Raw genomic sequence first — 23,792 nt, forward strand, 5'->3', positions numbered from 1 at the left:
ACAATACAGATAAATACAAAATACAAATAGAATAAAATAATAATACATAAGTATAGAGAAAGAGGATATAATAATTTTGTACGCCAATCAACCAAGACAATTTATGAAAATGAAGATAAATAAATAAGTACATATATATATATATATATATATAAATTAGATCGGTGTCGGGTAGAGTTCCCGGGTACCTCAGTGGGAGAGCGTTGGTACGTTTAACCAAAGGTCCCGGGTTCGATACCCGGCCCCGGAACAATTTTTCCCTCGAAATTATTCAAATTAACTTTACAGGGAGTTATTCCTGAAAGCTTAATTTACATATATATATATATATACACACACACACAGAGTGATTCACGACGATTTACCATCCCTTACGGAGTTTATTTCCGAAGACATTCTGAACAAAATATGTCATAAACATTTGTCCTAATCTCAATATTTTTCAAAATTACACTAATTTCAAGTTTTGTAAAATATCATTATTCTTGAGTTCGAAGGGTAAAAGAATATTACATATAAAGAATGAACTATTCAGGAGTATCATTTCTGTAATTAGCTAGTATTCTGAAGCTAAAAATGTGTTGTGAATTCCATAGTTGCTTCGTACAGAATTTTTTTTTTCGATTTTAAACTACAAAATTACATCACATATTCATTATAATGAGATTCTCATTATAATGAGATTCTCATTACAATGAGAAGAGTTAGACCAGCACTGTGGATCGTGTCCCGGCATAACTCAGTTGGAAAGAGCGCTCAGCACGCAGAGCTGAGAGGTCCTGGGTTCCATTCCTGGTGCCGGAACGAATTTTTCTCGAATTAATGGTGATAATACAAAATTACATTTTCTTATGCACTTATCACAACAATTGTTACAAATCTTGTAAATTCTTTAAGACTGTACATTAGGATGCACAATTAAACTGTAAAGAATCAAGTTCCTAAAGTCATAAGATTTGTAAAAATTCTTTTGATAAGTGCGTAAGAATTATGTCATTTTTAGTTAAAAATTGAAAAATAAAATCTTTGCAAAACAATTAACAACACATTTTTAGCTTCAGAACATTAGCCAATTAAAGAAATGACACTTCTGAATAGTTCATTCTCTATTTGTAATATTTTTTTTACCCTTAAAACTAAAGAAAAAGGTATTTTACTAACAACTACAAATTAATGTAACTTTGAAAATATTGGGATTAGGACAAATGAGCCGTTCAGAGCAAAAGTGGTGTAAGTCAAAATTGGGTAATGAGGTTTAAAGTAAAAATTCTGTAAAATACAGCGCAAAGTAGCAATTACTATGTCCTTCTTGCTATCCACTGACTACTAATAGTTTAAATAAATTGAATATTAATTGCTACTTTTGCGCTGTATTTTATAGAATGTTTACTTTAACCCTCATTACCCATTTTTGACTTACACCACTTCTGCTCTGAACGGCTCAAATGTTTATGTGACTTTTTTTTGTTCAGAATGTTTCGGAAATAAGCTCCGTAAGGGATGGTAAATCCTCGTAAATTCCCTGTTTATGTAGATTTATACGAAAAAAATTAAATTAGAGAATGTAAATATAATATAGGGTGATTGATTTATACACATACGTTATTATTGTTGTTGTCCGATGCTAAGGATTTTGGATTTCTTCCATTCTTCTGCGGGCGTCACAGTAGTATTTGGTGAGCTGCAATGGTAAAGCATCTATTTTCTTCATTGCTGGATATTGTAGCAAAGGTAGGGAAAGATTTAAATTTGCTAACACTGTCCAACTTACTCAAAGCAGATCAAGAATTAAACATAATTAATCAGTTTGTATGGCCAGGCCTAGTCTGTTCTCTTCAAAGTACACCTTTATACAAAATCACCTCCTCTTTCCTAAATGATGTGATAAGATGTTAAGAACAACAATAGAAGAAATAATTGGCATATCTCATGACTGCCCGAACGACATGTTGTATACATCAAGGAATCATTGGGGCTTAGAACTGGTTAGAACTGAATGTGAAGCTTACATCCAGCATTTTAATATAGCTAAAAATTAAGGAGAGTGCAAGATGAATATTTGCTCTTATGTAGGAATTTTCAGGAAGAGAAGAAAGAAGCGCTATCTCATTTAAATATTAAGTGTGATGAAGATACCTTGCCCAAATCTGGTCGTTGACTTTGTAAGAAAATGCCATTAAATCCCTATGAGGCATGATGTAGATTAGATTACCTCGTAAGGGGAAAGGGATCGAAGTTTACGGCGACTGTCTCAAAACAAATAAGTGAGTGAGTGTTTCGAGTGAACAAATGCACTTAAAATAACCTGCAATATATCAGCAGTTCGTTCTGTTCCTGGGAGGAGTCAGCAACAAAAATTGCCACCAGCCTGGCTGTAAAGACATTGAGATCCTTGGCCATGTACTTGGGTTTTGCCCAAATAGAGAACACCTTCGTAACACCCGTCACCACCGTGTGCATTCATCTATTTCTACAGTCCTACGGAAAGCTAAATGGGAGGTGTAATGAAGGAGTCATTGTGTTTCTACCAATGGTAGCCACTGACGAGCTGATATTGTAGCGATCGACAGGAAGAGAGAAAGAGGTCTTATTCTGGATCTCACCATGAGAATGGAGCAGCACATACAACAGGGAACACAAGTGAGTGACGAAAAGGAGGCAATTTATCGTCCATGCATCCCTCACTTCAGTGAGAGTTATAATATATCTATACATGCATGGAATGTAAAGGATCTTTTCGGAGCTTGGGGAAATCGTTTTAAATATACTAATAATTATTTGAAATCTCTAGGTACACTACAGCCTGATATAGAAAGTATTTGTCAACAAATTCTTAAGGACTCTATACTTATACTAAATACCAGTGGCGTAGCATGGCAATATGGTGTGGGTAGACTGTATTTTAAAAAGTTTAGATTTCTTTTTACAGTGTTTCATATAGCCTATCAATTTTGTTAGCTTGATGCTTAATAATATTGTATACCGTAAATACTAAAATTTGAATTGACCAAGTTGTAGATCTAATTATCATCATCATCATCACCATCAAGTGGTCTTAGATTTTTAAAATAGAATATTAATAGGATTGGGTATATCATGTTTTTACAAAATGGTTAATTTGTTTGAAATTAAGAGAATGTGGTACTCATATTTTCTTGTATATAAGTTCCAAACAGCGGTTTTTCTTCTGAGCGAAAATGTCAATCACACACTCCTTGAAGGTGTCGTAACAACACATTTCATTTAATGGCCTAATTGTTTTTCAATTGCTAACTTCTCTAAATAAGACAGTCTATTGCAGGGATGCAGAACTCTGCTACAATTGAAGAATGCGTCATACCTCGGAACACGTAACTCATCCCTTCCCTTCAACTCTCGCGTCATTGTAGGGGAGAGAGGAAAAAAGAGAACATTCTGTATACCTAACGTCACATAAACGTCATTGAGGGCTCCGGTCTTGTGGATGGGGTAACGAACTCTCTTTCCCCATGTTTCCACTCCTCTCTTCCCAGTTCTGCAACCCTGGTCTATTGTTTGTCATTGAATTTCTTAAGTAAGTTTTAATATTATTTTCAGAGTGCTCATACTATGTTCATTACTGCTGGTTGTGACAGGCAATGTCAACATCAATTACAAGAGTTTAAAGGTCTCTGTGTATACGTCATCTAAGCTATTGTCCACCAAGTAATGCAAAAGCAAAGGTGGTGACAAGTGCTTTTCTGTATATCCATAAATATTTGTTAGTTCACCCACAAGTTTTTCGGAAATGAAGAATGGATACTGTTCAGTCAATTGAATTAATTTCATTTTTGGAAATTGAGTACTATATTGTGGATATAGCTTTCCATTCACTATTTCAACGAATTTATGCTTGGGCAAATCCTCAAATCTTATTTCTAATTGAATGGCTAGAGAGTCAAATATTTCAAAGGACAGGCATTGCAAATTTGATTTGTCATATTCATTGCACACTAGTTTTTCATTCAGTTCCCTGCTTTTATTAATGCAATCGGTGATGGTGTCCTTCTCCCTCAGTTTCTGTATATTTAAAATTATGGATTTGATTTGATTTTGATTTTGAAAAACCAAAATATTTGAAGTAGTTTTGCATTGTAGCACATTAAACAAAATGTCAACAAAAACGAAGATCATTTCATACAGACAAAGAAGATGAACAAATTTAGGATCATCAATAATTGCTTTAAATAGCTATTTCATATAATTCTTCAAAATGTGTTATTGTCGACACAGCTCTTGAATGAAATTTCAATGTGTTGTATTTACATGAGGCACCCTGAAACCCTTTTCTTTTAAAAAAGCCGTGTGCTTAGATGATTTCCTGAAGAAGCTATGAAATGCCACAAGGCCATAAATGAATATACGCACATCCTTAATGCTCTTAGAACCATGCTATAGCACAAAATTTAATTGATGCGTGTAACAGTGTAGGAAGAGAGCATTCGGACAAACTAGCTTAATGAGCCCTTGCACCCCTCCCTTCTCGGCAACCATTACAGCAGCACCATCATATGTCTGACTGATCAATTTCGAATTAATGCCCTATTCTTTCAAAATATTTAAAATTACTTCAGACAGACATTTAGCAGTTTTGCCTGTAGATACATAAAGGAAAAACCTATGAACCTCTCCTCTACTCTGCCAGCTGTGCAAGATCGGAATATGATACTTCGCTGAGTCCTGCATGGGACATCCAATGTTTCGTCTGCTTGTACAGATACAAAGCAAGCTTCTTTAATTTCTCTCTGAATCTGTTAATTTAGAACTGACGTGATAAACTCAATCAGTTCATTCTGGATGTCTGGCGAAGTGCCTTTGAAACAAGAAGAAGATAATTGGTCCTTCAAAAATTGTTCTTCCTGTGTAGTATAGTCTAACAATTCTAAAAAATTGCCCTTCTCTGTGTCCCCTGAAAGCTAGTTCTTGTTTCCTAATCAAGTTATACAATATTTCAACAGAATATCATGTTTCTGTGCGTAAAGATCTATTTTCATCTTACCTCAGTCCTCATATGTAGTATTACATCAATCTAGAGAAACTACAAATTTCAAATAGTGAAGGAATTATCCAAATTAGTTTCTGAGATTACTTCATACTTCGCTGCATTTCACTGCAGTAAACTGCGATTAAGAAGTCAGCACATATTACCAACTGGGACTTGCAGATGATACACAAGCTATAGACAATAGCAGTTCTCAATTCTGCGTGTATTGGAATGTGTAAGAAAGAAAATATAAATAAGATTATGCTAGGGATAGAAAATTAACTGTGTGCTGCAGCACTGCAGCACATAAAGAGTGGCCGCCACTGATGTGATGATAGGCAATTTTTAATTGTACTTTTTTTTTTTTTATTTTCCTTTAGCCATTCTCGCACATGTTGTGACAGGTCTAATCTCTCCAGCTGCATTTAAATAACCACAAAAAGTAATTTTCACAAACTTATTGTACGATAAGTATAACAATAATAATGATGAGAAGTAAATAATTGTTGAAATATAGGCCTACTAATGAGAAGAATGAAATTGCTTTTTTTTTATAATAGATATTTCACCGATCTGAAGATTATAATTAGTACACCCTATCATCAAAATTAATTGCAAATGCTCATCTGTTAATAATCCATGGCGCTACAGCCCATGAAGGGCCAAGACCGACCAGCCGGCTGCTGGCCTCACGACCAACATGCCGAAGCAGAGGTGGACGATCATCCAACCAGAATGGAGGTATCATGTGGTTAGCACGATGAGCCCCTGAGCCATTATAGCTGGTTTGCATAACTGGATTTCGCTACCTATCGTAGCTTCCTAAGTGCATCACGATGCTGGGTGGGCACCGGTCCCATACACTGGCCGAATTTTCATGAGAAAATTTCTTCTCCCATGAGGTGTTCATTATAGATGCCTGTTGCTAGTAGCCAGAGTTGGGGTGTAGTCAATATTTACTGCAGGACTCGAACCAATGCGCACTCCGTAACGCGAGTTCCAGGCAGGATGCCTTAGACCACGACGCCACGGCGCATCTGTTAATACTGACCTATATTTAGATTTTACATACTTCATCTTTGAAAATGTCTTTTCACACAGGTAGGTGATGCCAAATACTGATATAAATCCCCGAGCATATGATTATAACTGTCCATTTTTATCACTTGAAAGACATTGATAGAATTCTGTTATATTCTTCTCACGAGAGTTAGTTTTTAGCATGTCATCACATTGCGGATTAATCATTTCCATTTGAAGGGTATGTGAAAGCAGCTCCTCAATTATACAGTCAAACGGATTTTGAAAAGTGGCAATATCTTTGGCACTAGCATCAAGGTCGGAAAACACTGCCAGAACTATTGGTTGACCTCAGAAAATATATTCCCTGCAAATTTGTGTTGGAATGTAGATTTCAGTTAACTTTAATCTCTGCTCTGAGTAAACAATTTTAATAGAACTTTATCACTGCTGAGCCATCGAACTACTGTATGATGTGTGAAGTCAGGATATTCAACTTTCTTTTTTTGATAAAAGATCACAGAACTGACGATGGTTAAGTCCATGAGAGCAAATGAAGTTCACTGTTCACAGAATTCATCCCAAAACACATGATAGATTCAGATATTTCTATGTAACAGGTGTATAATACAGTAAATAAGGCTTTGAACACCCTACATTTTCACAGCCTTGTAAATGTTTCTAACAAGCCTTTTCTGCTCCACAAATATTTTTATCACTATCAGTTGTCACACATTTTAACTGATTCCACTTCAAATTGTACTTTGTTAACGTTTTCTCAACATCCTTGAAAACATATTAACCTATAGTTAATAGAAGAATAGGAGACTATTCATAGAAGCTAATTCTTCATTTGTTTCATAGTCAGCACTGACTCCTCGAATAAACACCAGCAATTGTGCAGTATCAGTGACGTCTGTCGACTCATCATGAACTAAGGAAAATCATTCGAAATTTTATGCTTTGTGATTTGCTCTAATTTATTGACTGTTTGATTGTTGATGTTGCTCCCAATGTTCCCAACTCTTCGAGAAACTGTTCTTGCAGAGAGACTAACAGATTTAAACAAATCCATTTTCTCAGGACACAGTTCTTTGGCAACAACAATCAAACGTGATTTAATTAATTCATTAGTAAATGGCTTCCCTCCTTGCTACTCATAAACATACTTCAGTAACAACCTCATTTTCATTTTTCATTTTAGTGAAAAATTCCATTGTGTTGGAATATTCGTTTTAAAGCTTCCAGTCTTTCTGATTGCTGCTTTCCTGTGAGTTGGAAATATTGTGTCGAATGCTTAGTCTGGTAATGACGATATATATTGTACTCTTTTAGTACAGGTATGGTGTCTTTCCACAATAAACACAATGCTTTATTATCTAATTCGATTACAAAATAATTCACACTCCACTCTGCTTTAAAAGCATGGCATTCGAAGTCCACTTTTCTCTTTGTACCTACACTGATTTCACCTTTCTGATAATCCTACTTGTCTGTGGTGTAATAATCATGGAATACATTCTTCTATATTGTCCATTCATAAACCACAAAAGAAGTAAATTAAAATCATCAGTACCAATTGCAGAAGACACAGCCCTGTAGTATATATTGACTACACCCCAACTCTGGCTACTAGCAACAGGCATCTATAATGAACACCTGTCAAAATACCCCTCATTTCTCATGAAAAACAAAAACTGAATAGAGTATAGTGGACTTTATGTTGTCAGCAAACAGCTGGATACATTAAGAGGATTGATTGAAAACTAATTTATTAACATGAAAAACAAGTATGCTCATGTCAGGGATCAAGTATATTACAGCTCTTAATTGTAGTTTGTAAGCATAAGTGACAGTGGCAGACGGTGGGTTCAAAACTTGGGGAGGCCAGCACGTGATGAAGGGTTACAAATAAAAACTATTTAAAAATACATATACCGGTACTCACATTACTTGAACAGCAAATTCACTCGACGATCCTTCTTCTTTGCAAAGCCATCGATCAGGTCATTATTCCATGTGGGTCGACTCTGAAGTTTGTGGAGGATCCCCTTTTCAATAGATATACATGCCAATGCTGAGAGCCGTTCTTGAGTCATGGAGTTTCTCAAAAAAGTTTTTACGCGATTCAAACACGAAAAACTCCTTTCCACAGAAGCACTTGTGGAAGGAATTGTGGCTATAAGACAGAAAATTTTAAAGGCATTGGGAAGAATTTCACTTGTTTCACTTTCAATCATCTTCTTTATCAGTTAGCTCAAACTCTTGCCACGGAATGTCTCCTTGTGCAGTGGAGAAAACACAGTTTGAAGCTCAACACGCAATTTCACACTGTCAAAATAAGTTTCATAATTCTGAAATAATGAATCTAGTGCTTCAGTAGGGAAATGCTGACTATAATTGAAAATCGAGTAGTGTCACCTAATTCAAGAAACTTCAGTTTCTCATAATTTTGAAATCTTGATTCCAACTGTGTTAAAATATTGTCCAAAATTTCGAAGTACAGTTGCTTATACTTGTAAGGAGCACATTCTTCCATTAATTCATTTCTTCTTAAAGAAGTCAATGAATCTGACCTGGTAGCAGTTCCAGCAGCCTCCATGAATACACTGTATTGCTGATCACTTCTTAAATTTCTTATGTACAAGACACAATCTGAAATTGCATTGATACACATCCGAATACCATTTGTTTTCTTCTGAAGAATATTAAATAATAACTCAGTTTTATTAAATATTTCTTGGAAAGTCAAGAGAAGAAAAACAAAATTGAAATCACGTAGGTTGTTTATAAATCCTTGTGCTTCCCTTACTGAATTACCATTTGAATCTGGGAAATCTATTATTTCTTTGAAAGCTTCGATTAATTTTACCCTTTTTGTGTGCACTACAGAAATGAGTTTGGTATTAGAATTCCACCTGACATCACTGCTTGTAGGCATACGTTGTTCCACAATTCTGTCGAGAATAGCAGTACGCTTTGAGGACCGATTAAAAAAGGCAGGTATTCCATGAAGTGTCGAGAAAAAAATTTCCACAGACTTAATTTTAGAACAACTCTGTTGTAAAACTAAATTCAATCTGTGTGCAAAACAGTGAGTAAATAAAGCTTGTGGAGCAAGCTCATTAACTTTAGCTTTCAAGCCATTCAACTCACCAGCCATCATAGGTTTGAGCCACTAACTTACTTTGAACATCGTATTTCTAAAGAACATTACACAGTACATTACACAAGCCTTCAGCATTTCTGCTTTCATTAATATCATGAAAACCAAGGAAAAACTCTTGAATATCACCTTCTGTGTCAACTAGCCTAACAGCGATAGAACACTGAGATGTTTCAGTGATGTCAGTCGTCTCGTCAACAATACAGGCAAAGAAAGGGGCCTCATTAATTCTTTTTCCAATGAAATCTTGTATTTCTTCTTCAGTGCACTCAATGAGTTCATTCTGTATTGTTTTCGATACCCCTCTAAAGTATCCCATATTCTCCCAATGTTTTTTTAATGCCACATCCCTACTTAGAACTAGAAGAAATATAGTTTTAAAATTTCCAGGGTTTGGAGAGCATTCCTTTTCATCATGGCCTCTGAACGCGATTTCTTGCGCAGCCAGAGCACACGTGACATCAATTAAAATTTTGTAAATTTCCCTGTTGAGTTTTACTTCTTCATTGTATTTAATTTTTGACAGTCTGTTCTGTTCGCTCAACATTTCCGATATATTAAGGGTTTGTTTACAGAGTCCTTTAAATGCCACGTAACAATTCAAATGGTCTCTACTTGAGCTATGCCTAACTACAGTCCTAGACAAGTTTTTCATGTCACTGTAGTCTTCATATGACCAGACACCTTTGTTATTACTTAAAAGTATACATGGCCAACAAAACAGATTCTCCTTCGTACTGCTACCACACAGCCACTTGTGTTGATCGTACCACGAGGATTTAAATGTTCTGGTCTTACCTTTATCATTTTGAAGAAATGAAAATTTCGGAGTAGGTCTACCTTGCTGTAGTATAATTCTTCTGTCGATTTCATTTCATCGTGAAAAGGGAACCTCCAACAGTGAAATCACAATATCATCACTCACATCCATTACTACAAGCTCATTGCATCAGACTGAAGCGAGGAGCCTAAGCCAAAACCAACTCCTTTCATGGCGTCTTTTTGGTATGAAGCGCGCGAACAAGACAGCTTCCCTATTGGCTAAACAGCTGTTGTCATGGTTACCAGGAGCTGAGTTCTGCTTTGCCTACCTACTCCCAACTATTAGAACGCAAGGTTGCTAGATGTCAGTGTAGTACAGTAACTTCCGTGCTTGTGCTCTGTGTTTTCCACCCCATAGTGCTACCTGCAGCGGTTCCTGTTGCTAGCAGCACGAATTACATGTTCCTCCCTAAGACTAGAAACGCGGTCAGTTTGAATATTGCCATCTCAGCTCATGAGAGCTGGGATAACACATTTTGTGTTGTCTCTGACAAAATATTTAGGGAGGCCAGGCCTCCCTTGCCTCCCCTGAAAATCCGCCGCTGATAAGTGAATAACAAATAAACTGCGAAGAACTATTATTTTGTTAGAATGAGGCATGACAGGTCTAGATTTCAGTCCGGCCCTGCTGTATCCGTCCCTGTGTGGTTCTCAAACTGCTGAAGTGGCCTCAGTCACTAAATGAACACACTGTTCTACTGCTTGTATATGACATAAGAACTTTGAAAATGTCAGTGGCTCATTATCATTGATATGGGCCTTGATATCGTCTCGACAGATCGACTGAGTTAAAAGTCGTTCAGTATTGATGTAGCTCTCATGACATCATTTCATAGTAGTCTGAAGCATTGAAGTTCAGCCTGAGTACCTTAAATTTCCTTACATTCTTGCTGGGTTGTTTGTCTCTGGCCATAAGTATACGAGAAAAAGCTAGTTTCCTGATAGCTGCGCGAAATATGAATTTCTTTCAATCACAGGATTAATAACGATCTTAATATTTTCCAGTAGGTATCTGCTGAACAGAATCATTTTCCAGAGGTGCCGTGGTCCATTCCAACATTCTGATTGCATTTTGATTTCAAACCACACTGGTGCATATACTTTCCCTACACAGGTGGCCAATGCTACCAGATTTTCCAATGGGTCATTGATACTAACATACAAACGAAGTATTCTACTCGCCATTAACATTTGTTCCATCGCATCCTACTGCGACTTTTCTGTTCTGTAATCTTTTCCAGACAAGTAATTAGTGATAGCTTTAAAAATGTGAAGTGAGTTTCCTTATTCAGGAGTTACATGACCTAGATAGCTCGAGTAGGTTCGTGAACCAAAACCCATGTTCTTCCATAGTTACTGGATGCCTTACACTGTAACCAATTTTAATGAAAAATAATTAAAACTCTATGTCTTGTGGTGCCTCGAAATATTCAATTTGAGATGTATTTTTTTAGGGAACGACAGATCATTATGAACACTCAAACACCCAAGTTTATTACAATACAAAAAAAATTTAAAAATAATGAAAGAAGATAATTTTTTATGTCTATTGATGTTAAATTTATTATTTAATATTATACATATATATATATATATATATTTATTTATTTGTGACATTTTAAAAATATAAAGCCATTGTGGCACCTCAAGATATCACACGATCTTCATAAAATTTTCAGGTTGTGTTAGGTATAAAATACAACTTTTGCACACCCAAGCATTTTCGATTTCTAAATAAAGTGAAAAATCATACATTTTTACTCCACTCTAACCTAGTGCACATATATTGACCTCACAACAGAAGCCATCAGCAAAGTATAGGAATGCCACATACGGTTTTGTCGCAACTCAACTCTACAGATGGATGGTATAGCGCATATTTTGAAATTTTAAAGAATTTGAAAATATCAAATTCATTCTTAGATTGCTGGCTGTACAAAAAGGGGTGGTGAACCAGATTTGGCTCGCGGGCCATAGTTTGCTGACCTCTGCATACAGTTTTGGAATGGAATTTACGGAAAGAGGGCACTATGGCCCAGCACTGCGACCTGTTACAATCTGTTGTACTAACTCTCAAACTAGGCACATTCCCAAACCCACATCAGCAGACTATGCTAAGATTCCGAGCAGTCAACCCTCCTCGTCCCTAGGCCAGCTCCCTCCATGCGTTGGCAGCTGGCAGTCGGGGTATGCTATGGAATGACAATGAAATGGAGAAATGGTGATGGAATGTTGTAAATGCCTAAAACTGTATGAGGAAAAACGTGAAAAAAACCTCAACTGCGACCTTATCTATCATAAGCATCACTCTGGAATGAAAAATTCCAGACGTGATTGGGACTCGAACTCGTGATACCTGCGTGACAGGCCAGAGGTCCCACGTATTGGTTAGCTACTTGCTGCTCCAATAGAGATCTCAGGATTTACTACTCATCTAAGAATTTCGATGGTTATCAACATACACATTTTGTCATTGTGTTTCCCATGGTTCCCACTGGCATCTTTTGCCTTTATTTCATTATATTTTTTTGCCGAAATTCTTATATTATTGTGGTACTGGAAAGTTCTTTGTATGTAATACCGACTTCGTTTATTTTCCTTTATTGTCCTGTTCACAAAGGACAACATTAAAAGAGAAAACAAAATTTGTTGTTCTTTTGAGAACTCTTTGTGATTACTTTCCCAAAGTTGGCACCTTTGACTTTACTACACGCTTCTAGGGTGTTCATATTGTGATCTGATAGTCTATAAATTTTAAAAGAATGGAATAACATAATCAACTTCAGTTCACAGCATAGTTCTGAAGCATTCAGAAACAGTTTATGATCATTGATCTATAAGTTAGTAAGATCCTGTATAAAAAATAAAAGTTGAAGACGACATTGACATGTCTTACACAGAAAGACCTTTCCATAGGAAGTATGACGAACTTTGTTTTATTTTAGGTTTACCATACGTCAACATTTATGCGGACAAGTACGCTTTTTGATAATAAAAACCACTGTTCTCATACATTTTTGGAAATTCTCTAATTTATCCGCATTTTCTCATATTGAAGTCTTAAGGTAGGCAGTAACAAGGAATTGTTAAAGAAAATTAAGTCCAGTGATAAATATGCAGAAGTTATATAAATGACGAAGTTGGTGAAAGGAATGTGTCAGAATTTTCACATTTCAGAATATGGTAACTCTACCCAAAACTTGAAATAAAAACTGTGCAATTAATTAAAAACACAGTAACACAGCTTCTTCAAACACACAGAAGAAAATGTAACTTATTCATTTACTTCCATGAAAATAATTCATTATATCACAAAAAACCGTGTAAAAATTAGTTTTTCTACACAAAGTAATTTACATATCCATCACGCAATTTACGCAGGTAACCCTGTCTGCAGTCAAAGCAAATGGATTAAATGGAGGTGCTGATTTACTTTTAATGACAAAATAAATCGTTTGGTGTCGAAGTCTTGTTGCTGTGATGTTGACTGTGTGAAACTCTGCACTTGACTGATAAGTCCTCGGTTATTAGCAAGTCGTGTGTCATTGCAATCAATTGTATGGTTTTTGCTGTTGCTCAGAGTGTCGCAACAGTTGTTATCAGAAAGTTGTTCGTCTGAAATAGCAAGTATAACCATGTGGTCCTCTGGTTGCAGGCGGTGCTGTGCTGTTGCAAGGAGCTGATCATCTGAAAGTTGCCTTAGTGTTTGTGTGAAGTTCTGGGTAATTGCTAATAAGATAGGCTTGTAGACTTCAGTAAAGAGAGCATAGTGTGGTGTGAGTTTTTCTGTTTAGTAATGGCTTGTTTCAGATGGCTACAATCCTGCAACAAGAGGTTTGCCACTCTTCCTCTTACGACTTGCAACAGACGTAGAGTGGGATGATGAGAAGCAATGCTTCGACAGCTTCTGTCGTGAAACTGCCAAGTTTTTTAGCGAACAGTTTGATACAGACGTCTGGGATGATGAAAGTGAAGGCAGTTCATCTCAGGTAGGAATGTTACAGATGCTATCTTACAGCTAGATTTGTAAATTGTCCATCTTGATTACACAACTTTTAACACTGTATCACTTCGGAATATGTATGATAAGAACTTTCTTGTGTTAAATTTTAACGTACCTTGTTAACATGTTTCGACCTATTTTCGGTCATCTTCGGAACTGGTCGTTGTTGGTCTTGGCACCTCTTGTTTCATGTGTGGGTGCGTTCGTAGTGTTCTTTGACTGTACACTACGAACGCACCCACACAGGAAACAAGAGGCGCCAAGACCAACAACGACCAGTTCCAAAGATGACCGAAAATAGGTCGAAACATGTTAACAAGGTACGTTAAAATTTAACACAAGAAAGTTCTTATCATACATATTCTGATGTAAATTGTCATTTGTTGAATAATTTATTGCTAAGGTTTCACTCCCAAGCTTCAGAAGTTCAACATAGACTCTGTGTGTAGTTCTGATAAATAGTAATCTATCTTACACGTACAACGCTTGCTTTGAATCTAAACTTGAAGTCATATTACAGTACATCTTGTAGTAATATCACTGAGTAAAAATGCGTTAATTCGGACCATTTGGGACTGAATGTTGTCTGGAATAACGAATTCCATATTAACGAAATAAAACCAGGTAATTTCGTGAATAAAAGCAATTTTCACAGTCTAATAAATTAATTGACTGGAATACCTTTGTTCATGATACCGAAAGTTATAAATTGTTTTATTATTTTGTTAAAAATCTGTATTTTTTATGGTTTATCACAAATCTCTTAAGTTCATCTAGATGCGTCATGTAGTAGTACCAACTATTTTAGCATTGGAAGCAGAGGCGAAAAGTGACTGTGCTGCTATCTAGCAGCTTGAAATGTTGATACACTCTTTGTGGCGTGCTGAGTAATGTGAGGAAAAGCAGAGAGGTGTACTTTTGATGTCAATAAGAAAATGCAAAGCAACAGTATGATGTGGAATCACTTTGTTAACAACATTTTAAACTAATAACAAGTTACAAAGTTATTGGAATAGAAATGAAATTGCACATTGCTTGTATATTCAAATGTAATTATGATATAGTTGTGCATGCCTTTAGCAGCTACCACACATCACTTATTTTGTTTCCTAGCTCTATGGTTATTCATTTTATTTTTGATGTAACAATTTATTAGCACATTTAAATATTTATCAATGATATATTATCTATGTTACCTGAATCCGTTACTAAACTACATGAAGTTACTTTACTTTATTCATACAAAACACAATTGAAAGTCTTGACGTTTTCGAACCAAATAGATGTGCCTTAGGATGCATAACATAAAAATATGAATTCTTGCACTATCTAAATTATATGGTAGAAGAGTATCGTCTGTCATTTCTGTCTGACATCGGAGAACCACAACCTCCTCAATGCAAAATCTAATACGTTTCTTTGGGACCTTTCAGGTTATTTCACTGTGCTTTGATTTTGAACTATATTTTCGGAAGAAGGAACTGATATATTCAATGAAGGAACAGCTATTATCTTCAGCCTCTTGTTAAAAACAAAGTATTAAAAATTAGCAGGCCTATGGCTGACTTGAAACTTCGGTATACTTTTCCAATTACATCTTATTTTTAATTACCCTTAACTTTTAAAATTATGGTTATTGAAATCTAAAGTGATCTGAATATATCGTTGCTTAAGGTGCAAATGCTCGTATTCCACCAAATGTAAATTCTACAAGAGAATCAAAAAACTGTTTGTATTACCATTAATTGCAGGCTTACGTGGTATTGAAATATTTACTTTTTCGCGGTTAATATTAAAATGTAGTTTACAAGACTTTACAGGTAGATGCTTAGACAAATTCAACGGTACCAAAACTCGATTTCGAAAATTTGGAGGCTTACAAGTATTTGCACCTTAAGCAACGATATTCTGTGGTTTTTGTGCAGATATTTTGTCCCTCTAATTTTAAACGTTTCGTCTAGGAATCTAGGCCCTGTCTTTTACATTTATTTACCCATATGGGCATGACACATCTAAAAGACAAAAGCAAATAAATGTAATATAGTAGAAGCAGTAGTACTGGTAGTAGTAAAATAATAATAATAATAATAATAATAATAATAATAATAATAATAATAATAATAATAGTAATAATCTTATAACAGTAATATTCTACTGGTGTTTACATGACTAGGGCCTAGTCCCTATTTCTATCCTTTGGAAATCTGAAGAAAGATCTAGCATCTTTTGCCAAGCATAGTTACCAGAATACAGAACAAACAATAATTCCACATAACTGATATTGTGTGAAACAGCAATGAGAATAATCCTTACGACACCATGTGTTTGTTGAAGAACAAAACTGACATCCCAGTTCACTGTGCTATGATTACGTCATCTTCCTACCCACAATCCCTGCTACTAGGTAGCACTGACAAGTCATTCGCCACTTTTACTGTGAACTTTCCAGAATTATTATTAGAGAGTATTTGGTAGTACTGTAATATGCAAGAATTTTCCTCATTGTCATTTCGTTTAATAAACACAGTCCAAATGTTATTTAACCTCACTTAACAAGATGCAGTATTTGGGTCTGCGTAAAGATTAATTTTTGGACCTACAGAATATATCTGTTATGGTAACAATGATTGAGGAGAAAAATTCGCTCCTGCGCCAGGGATCGAACCCCGATCCTTGGTTCTACATACCAAGCGCTCTAACCACTGAGCTATGTCGAAGTTCAATTCATAGCACCAGATCATCGAATCTCTCTCCCCTAGTGTGTTTTCCCTTTTTTGGCCTTACTCCATGTTCGACATATGTTGACATATATTAAGTCAACTGCCATTATACAAGGAGCGCACTCAATTGAGTGATTTGATGGCTGGGATTCCACAGTATATGCACTGTTGGGCAAAGAATCAACGTAAAGATTAATTTTAGGTCCTACAGAATGGAGTAAGGTCACAAAAGGAAAAAACACTAGAGGAGAGGGATTCGGTCCAGTGCTGTGGATTGAACTTCGGCATAGCTCAGTGTTTAGAGCACTTGGTACGTAGAACCAAGGACCTAGGTTCGATCCCTGGTACCGGAGCGAATCTTTCTTCTCTAATAAATTACTCATTAATAACACTAGGGAACAAATGAAAACTTTTTTTCTACGGTATAAATATAAATGTGCCACTTTTACTAATTTTGGTGTACTGAATTCAAAAATACGTTTTGTTTTGCCGTACCACGTCAGGTTTTTTGGCAATTTAGCAAAACGTTATTTGCCACAAAATAAAATTGTAAGTTACAATGTGTTCGTTGAAATCATGTAATTATTTTGTGTATCTGATTTGTTAACACGTCCATCTTTTTTTTCTAATTTGTATAACAATAAAAGAAACAATTAAGAATTCATAGAAATATTAGGCCTATATACAAGGAAAACATCTTACTAAACGAAATTATAAGAGCAGAAAGCTTACCTTCAGAATGTATGTTAGACATACTCGATTTCCCTTTTTCTCTTTCCATGGAATCTTAGTGTATGTGAAGTCCTCGGGTATTCTCTGAAAGAGTCATCACGCACAATACTCCAACAGTAATCGGCCATCATATTTACATCCCAACGTCCCTGGTAGCATCACTCTACCTTTTTTAGATCCTGGTGGAACCTTTCACCTTGCTCTTCGCTGAGGGCTCCTAAATTCGCAGGAAAGTACTCTATATGAGCCAATAGAAAGTGAAGCTTTAGGTTCATGTTATAACCGAGCACTTTGAACTTGTCCAACATGTTTCCTACAATTTCTTTGTACCGTGGATCCTTCACGTTACCAAGAAATTTCTTCACGACTTCTTTGAATGCGTTCCATGCACTTTCTTCTGCTTCGTTCATTGTACTGGTGAAATTGTGGTCCATCAAATATTCCCTCCCTGATTTTAGCAGGTGACACTGAAGAAAACTTCGTACATAAGTACTGGATGCAAGGAAGATTTTTGTCTAGTGCCTTGACAAACTGCTTCATAACTCCTATTTTTATATGTAATGGAGCTAGTATAATTTTCTTACGATCAACGAGACTTACAGTGTTAATATTTTTGTCTCCTGGCGTTAGTTGTTTTCTTTCAGGCCAGTATACAATATTGCAATGTTTGTCCCTGGCCCTGCTATCCCACTCACACAGGAAGCACGGAAATTTTGTGTATCCTCCCTGTTGTCCCAATAGTAAACCAACAACCTTCAGGTCACTGCATATTTGCCACTCATGTTCATGATATTTAATTTTTTCAAGAACCAACTTTAATGTTTCATATGATTCCGATAGGACTGTAGAATGTGCAAATGGTATGGATGCTAATTTATTGCCGTTATGAAGCAATACTGCCTTAAGGCTTCTTTTCGAAGAATCAATAAAAAGCCTCCAACTTTTGGGCTCATATACCTCCTTTACCAACTATTTTAGTAGATTTCTCACATCTGTACAATATACCATTCTATCTTCCTGTGTATAGTATTTCCGCAAAAGTTTTTCACGATTCCTGTACCACGAAAATGTAACTCCAGGTGCCAACATGTCCTTCTCAAGTAGCCTAGAGCCTAGTAATTCACTTTTCTTTTTGGTGAGTCGTAATTCCCTTACCAAATCATTCAGCTCGGGTTGGGTAAATTTTTTCTGTGAATTGTGAAATTCGTCTGGATCAGAAGACATCTAATATCAGCATTTGGGGAACTGCTTTCAGATTCGCTGTCACCCAAGTTTGTTGGTGGTGTAGGTACAGGTAAGTCGATCCCATGAAGAACAGATCTCAAAGCTGATTGAAGATTTGGATATTTAATTGATTTCTTGTTTTTCTTGTTGTAACCAGTAACATCACACATACAAAAATAACAGTCATCATAGTGATTCCTCTGCTCACGCCATACCATTAGTATAGCAAATGACATTGCTTTCCATTTTCCTGGACACCGGTAATGCAATCCTTCTACACAACTGTTACACTCACTATGAGGTGCAAATGACTTATCTATGTCACCAACTTTTACTTCGAAGTACGCAAAATATAGCTTCTTTACAAACGAATCTATTTTACGAACTTTTTCATGGAACATATAACACCCACAAATATAGCAAAACTTCTAAGGATTTTGTATACACTGTCTCCTTCGCCAATCCTGATGTACTCGCCATATTCAGTTTTTAAAATCACGCTTTTGCACTACGATTCTAGGAACACCACTGTAACAAAATTGATGTGCTCACAGAAGTAAGCCAACTGCTCAACTGACAAGATTTAAGAACTGTATATTAGGGTTTTCTGTAAACAACAACTTCCTGGCAAAGTTGCGAAAAATGAAGCCTTATCTCACGATTTGGTTTAGAATTATTGTGTTAAATTTTATTTCTTCAGGTGCCTGTCCAGATTAAGCGGTACCCTGTTTAATGAGATCAGCTTCATGAGGTTTTACTGTATTTACATAATACTTTCTCTTATGTTCTATGTAATAAATAAAATGGCTGTCGAGTAGCTCAGTTGCAAGAATAAGTGGCTGTGGACTGGAAGGTCCTGGCTTCGGCAAATACTGTAGATACTAATACCGGAAAGCTGGCTCTCATATGTGCGACATCGACTAACAGTGCTCCAAGCGGAAGGGTTTGAATAAGTTGACGAGAGGATCGGCCGTGCGGGAGGAGATCGAAACATTTCTTGTGTTTCCTGCAGCGGGCTAGATGTAAGAATAGTTGCCTGTCTAAGAAGCTGTTATGGAGTGTAAAGCAGGCGTTGTTTGTGCAGTGTTTTATTGTAAGAATTATACTTGGCAACGAGGAGCGGTGTCTTTTTTCAGATTCCCTCGCGACAGAAATATGTAAGTTTAATCCTTTTGTATACGTACTGTACGGTATTTAATGTTTGGTAGTCTTTCTTGTATTCTCTAATATTTAATTTAAATTACAGAAGGCAGGCAGTAGCCATACAAAAAAGCTGTGAAAAACAGAATTGATGTTATTTCTAACTTGTGATTGTTGTAAGTTAGGCTCTACATGTTTCTACCAGCGTCGTTAACTTCATAAATTTGTCACCAAGTTACTGGTAATACAGTTGATACAAAGCTCATAATTATGTCAAAAATTAATTATAGTGTATATTCCCTCACAGTTGTGCTCAGTGGGTTCAAAAATGCAGTAGGTCAGATCTAGATGAGGTGTTTAAGAAAGGAGGATCTGAACGCTTATACAAGTCTCATCGTATCTGCACCAAGCACTTTCAGCAGTCAGACTTCCGAAACCCGAATCTACATAGTCAAGGGTAAGTGGTCTGTTGTAAAAATAAAAACAAAATAAAAATCATTATAAACTCTTACTTTATTTATACAATATTATATACACATACATAGGCCTATATGTAATATAATTCTTTAGGTTGAAGAAAAATGCTGTTCCTTCCCATTGTCTATCTGCGCCAGGAGAAATAGACAAAACAAAGAGGCGCAGCCCAAAGAAACAGTTCACAGAAAGTGTATCGTTACCAGAGGACACACCGCTTTGTCTGGAACTACCTGAAATAGATTCTAACAAAAGTAAGATACAGTACTACCTGTTCTAATATAACTTATGCATTCTACAAAGTCACAAACATTTAAGTAAGCCCTCATTGTTGTATTTTTATTTTCCTGGCCCTAATATCGTAATTGTTATTTGCTAGCAAATATGATTACAATATAAAATGTTTCGAAATATAATATTGTAAGCCTTATAAAGCACAAAATTTATCTTGTTACAGATAACTTGGAGAATGCTAGAACTCCTAAAAGAGAAAAAATTTCGTCTGAGAAAAAAATACAATTTCTAACAAACTAAGGAATGCACAGAAAATTATGTCAAAACAAAGGAAACTCATTCAAACCCTAAGAGCTGACGTACAAAAATTGAAAAAATCTCATTCATCTTTAGAATGTGTTCAATCACGGTAGAAGATTCATTTCTTAAATCTCAGTTGAAGCTAAGAAAAAGAAAACCTATGGGAAGGCGATATACAGAGTACGACAAAAATTTCGCACTGGCATTGCATTATGCTTCACCGAATGCATATCGATACTTGAGGAAGACTTTCTGTCTGCCGACTATTCGCTCCTTACGTAATTGGCTGCAACAATTGGGTGTTGGTCCAGGTTTCAATGAGACAATAATACAACTTCTTAAGATAAAATCGAGAAGTCTGACACCAGCTCAGAGAGTTGTTTCCATTGTACTCGACGAGATATCTTTGAAACAAAGTTTCTCTTATGATGCAAAATCCGATTTATTCGATGGCTTTCTAGAATTTGGACCGTACGAGAGTCAAAATCAAACAAAAAGTGAAGAATTGAAACCCGCAAATCAGGCTTTAGTATTTATGATTAGGGGCTTGCAAACCAACTACAAGCAGATAATAGGATATTTCCTATCTTATAATTCCACGCCCGGTGATGTTCTAAAGGATCTTCTTTCCGAAGCCATCCGCGAGGTTAGGAAATGTGGCTATTTTCCTAAAGTAGTCGTTAGTGACCAGGCAGCCAGTAATATTAGAATGAGGAATTTATTGGGATGCGAGGTTGATAAGCCATTTATTGAAATAGATGGAGAAATTGTGTACTTCTTCCATGACACACCACATCTCCTAAAGTCAGTACGAAACAACTTTAAGCGGCACGACCTTTCGTACAAAGATGAAGTATACAAGTGGCAACATGTTGTTGAACTGTATAATTAGGATAAAGATATGAATCCTCGATTATGCCCAAAATTGAGACAAAAACATATAGAACTTCCACCTTTCTTGCCCATGAGGGTTTGTCTGGCTGCACAGGTCCTAAGTCATTCAGTCAGCAAGGCCATAAAAACTCATGTGTCGTTTCAGTCACTACCTGAAGAAGCTCTTCAAACAGCTGAGTTTATAGAGCTAGTGGATCGTGGATTTGACTGTTTTAATTCATCAATCATGAACGATGCTAAATCCTCACGCAGGGCTTTACAAACTACTTCTTGTCATTGGACGACTCTACAAGAACTGGAAAGTCTGTTCTCAAAACTGAAAATTCTGAACGAAAAAAAGACAAACCCTCCTTGCTTTAAGGGTTGGATACAAAATATAATAGCGCTACGTCACTTGTGGAAAGATCTGGAACAAAATTTTAACTTTCGGTTCCTGCTTACAAGACGTATAACACAAGACTGTATTGAAAATATTTTCTCTGTCGTGCGTTCTAAGGGTGGTAATAACATTACCCCTGACAGCTGTAAATTCAAGTCCGCCGTCAGAGGAATTATGAGCTGCCAGCTCTTAACACCTTCAGAGAAAGGCAACTGTGAAATTGAAGTCAGTGATTTTTTAGTTACGAAGAAGGAGATTGAAGAAAGTTCATTTAGAATCTGCAGTGATTATCCAGCAGCAGAAAACAGTTTTGTAGAAACCGCTGAACGTGAAGAGGACAATCTTGATCAGTGTATGATTCCAGATAATGCACTAACATATGTGACAGGGTGGGCTTGTAGCAGAATACCACATGAGACATGCAAACTGGAACTAGCTGGTTTCAAATCTGAAAACTTGACAGGCATTTATCAGCATATTGCAAATAAAAAGTATGACAGTGCTAATTTTCTAATTCCCACAAGTTATTCAGTTTCTTTATCTAAAATTATTCGATCAACATTTCACACGCACTTCAGAAAAATTCTTTTATCAAGCAGACAGGGTGTAAAAACCAAGTTAATGGCCCTTATTTTTTAACAAATAGATCAAACTAATTCAGTATGTAAAGATTGTAAACATGTTTTCGTCAATAAGTTCCTTAACGTCATGATCAATTGTTTTGTAAAAAATGAATGTGACAGAAAAAATTGTACAACAGTGACTGGAAAAAAGAACAGAAAGGCTAAAAATGTAATGCATCAGTAACCTGGAGAATAGAGAGCTAATGGGACAATTAAGCAGTATGTACTGTAGCTTTAATGTTGTTTTTCACCAATGTGATATCTCTTTTAAAACATCTTATACTATTATTATTAGTATCATAATGTTCGTTCAATAGTTATGACAATTAAATTAACGAGAATGTAAATCTGACCGTTCTGTAATGATTTCTTTAGCTCTCATGTAATACTATATAGGCCTACCACAATTCCTCCCAACCCCTCCTAGATATATACGCAATCAAATACTGTAGAGACCTTCGTACGGTGTTTGAAGCAATACATATTGGAAGCATTGTTCAAACCAAGCCGCTAGACAGCACTAGTGTTCTCGTGTCGCTGCCCGACACCATGTTAATCGCGTTGCTTTCCGGTATTAGCTCTCTACAGTATTTGGCTTCAGTCCCAGATGGTGGCAGGATATTTCTTGTTGCGAAACTTCCAGATAAGGAATGTATTTCGAAGAATTTTTTTGTATTTAGAGCGATTTTGTTATTGTAATTCATGGTATTATGATTGGACTCATGCATGTTGCATTCCTTCAGCTGGCACTAACTCACCAGTATTTCACTTCTCTTGTGGCCATAGTAATTTCCAATATTTATTATTTATTTATTTAATCTGAGAGGATTAAGGCCAGAAGGCGCCTTCTCTTCCATCCTACCAGATAGCACATATAAATACAAAAAATAAATACAAACATTGATGAAAATAATACAGAATAAATTAAAGTCCTATGGAGGGTCAGCGGGTGAAAAGAACAGTATAGAGGTCTCATCGAGCTAATACAAGAAAAAAAGAAAGAAAAACAGAGATAGCAATAATGATAGTGGTAACTCATAATAATAATAATAATAATAA

General features: G+C 36.1%; 1 protein-coding gene across 5 annotated transcripts in view; it reads left to right on the forward strand.

Moving 5' to 3' along the window:
• Positions 1–23,792, forward strand: part of Mlh1 (DNA mismatch repair ATPase Mlh1) — a 127,834-nt gene that overhangs the window by 83,879 nt on the left and 20,163 nt on the right. For 2 of the 5 annotated variants that reach the window (XM_069843101.1, XM_069843104.1), the window contains one exon: positions 13,821–13,999. In XM_069843101.1, the coding sequence (XP_069699202.1) occupies positions 13,821–13,999 (179 nt within the window). Of the gene's footprint in view, positions 1–13,820; positions 14,000–20,136; positions 20,287–20,399; positions 20,558–23,792 lie in introns of those variants that run through there. The other 3 variants (XR_011335493.1, XR_011335492.1, XM_069843103.1) reach the window with 3 other exon arrangements.

This window comes from Periplaneta americana, chromosome 13 (genome assembly GCF_040183065.1).
Source record: "Periplaneta americana isolate PAMFEO1 chromosome 13, P.americana_PAMFEO1_priV1, whole genome shotgun sequence".
Lineage (NCBI taxonomy): Eukaryota > Metazoa > Arthropoda > Insecta > Blattodea > Blattidae > Periplaneta > Periplaneta americana.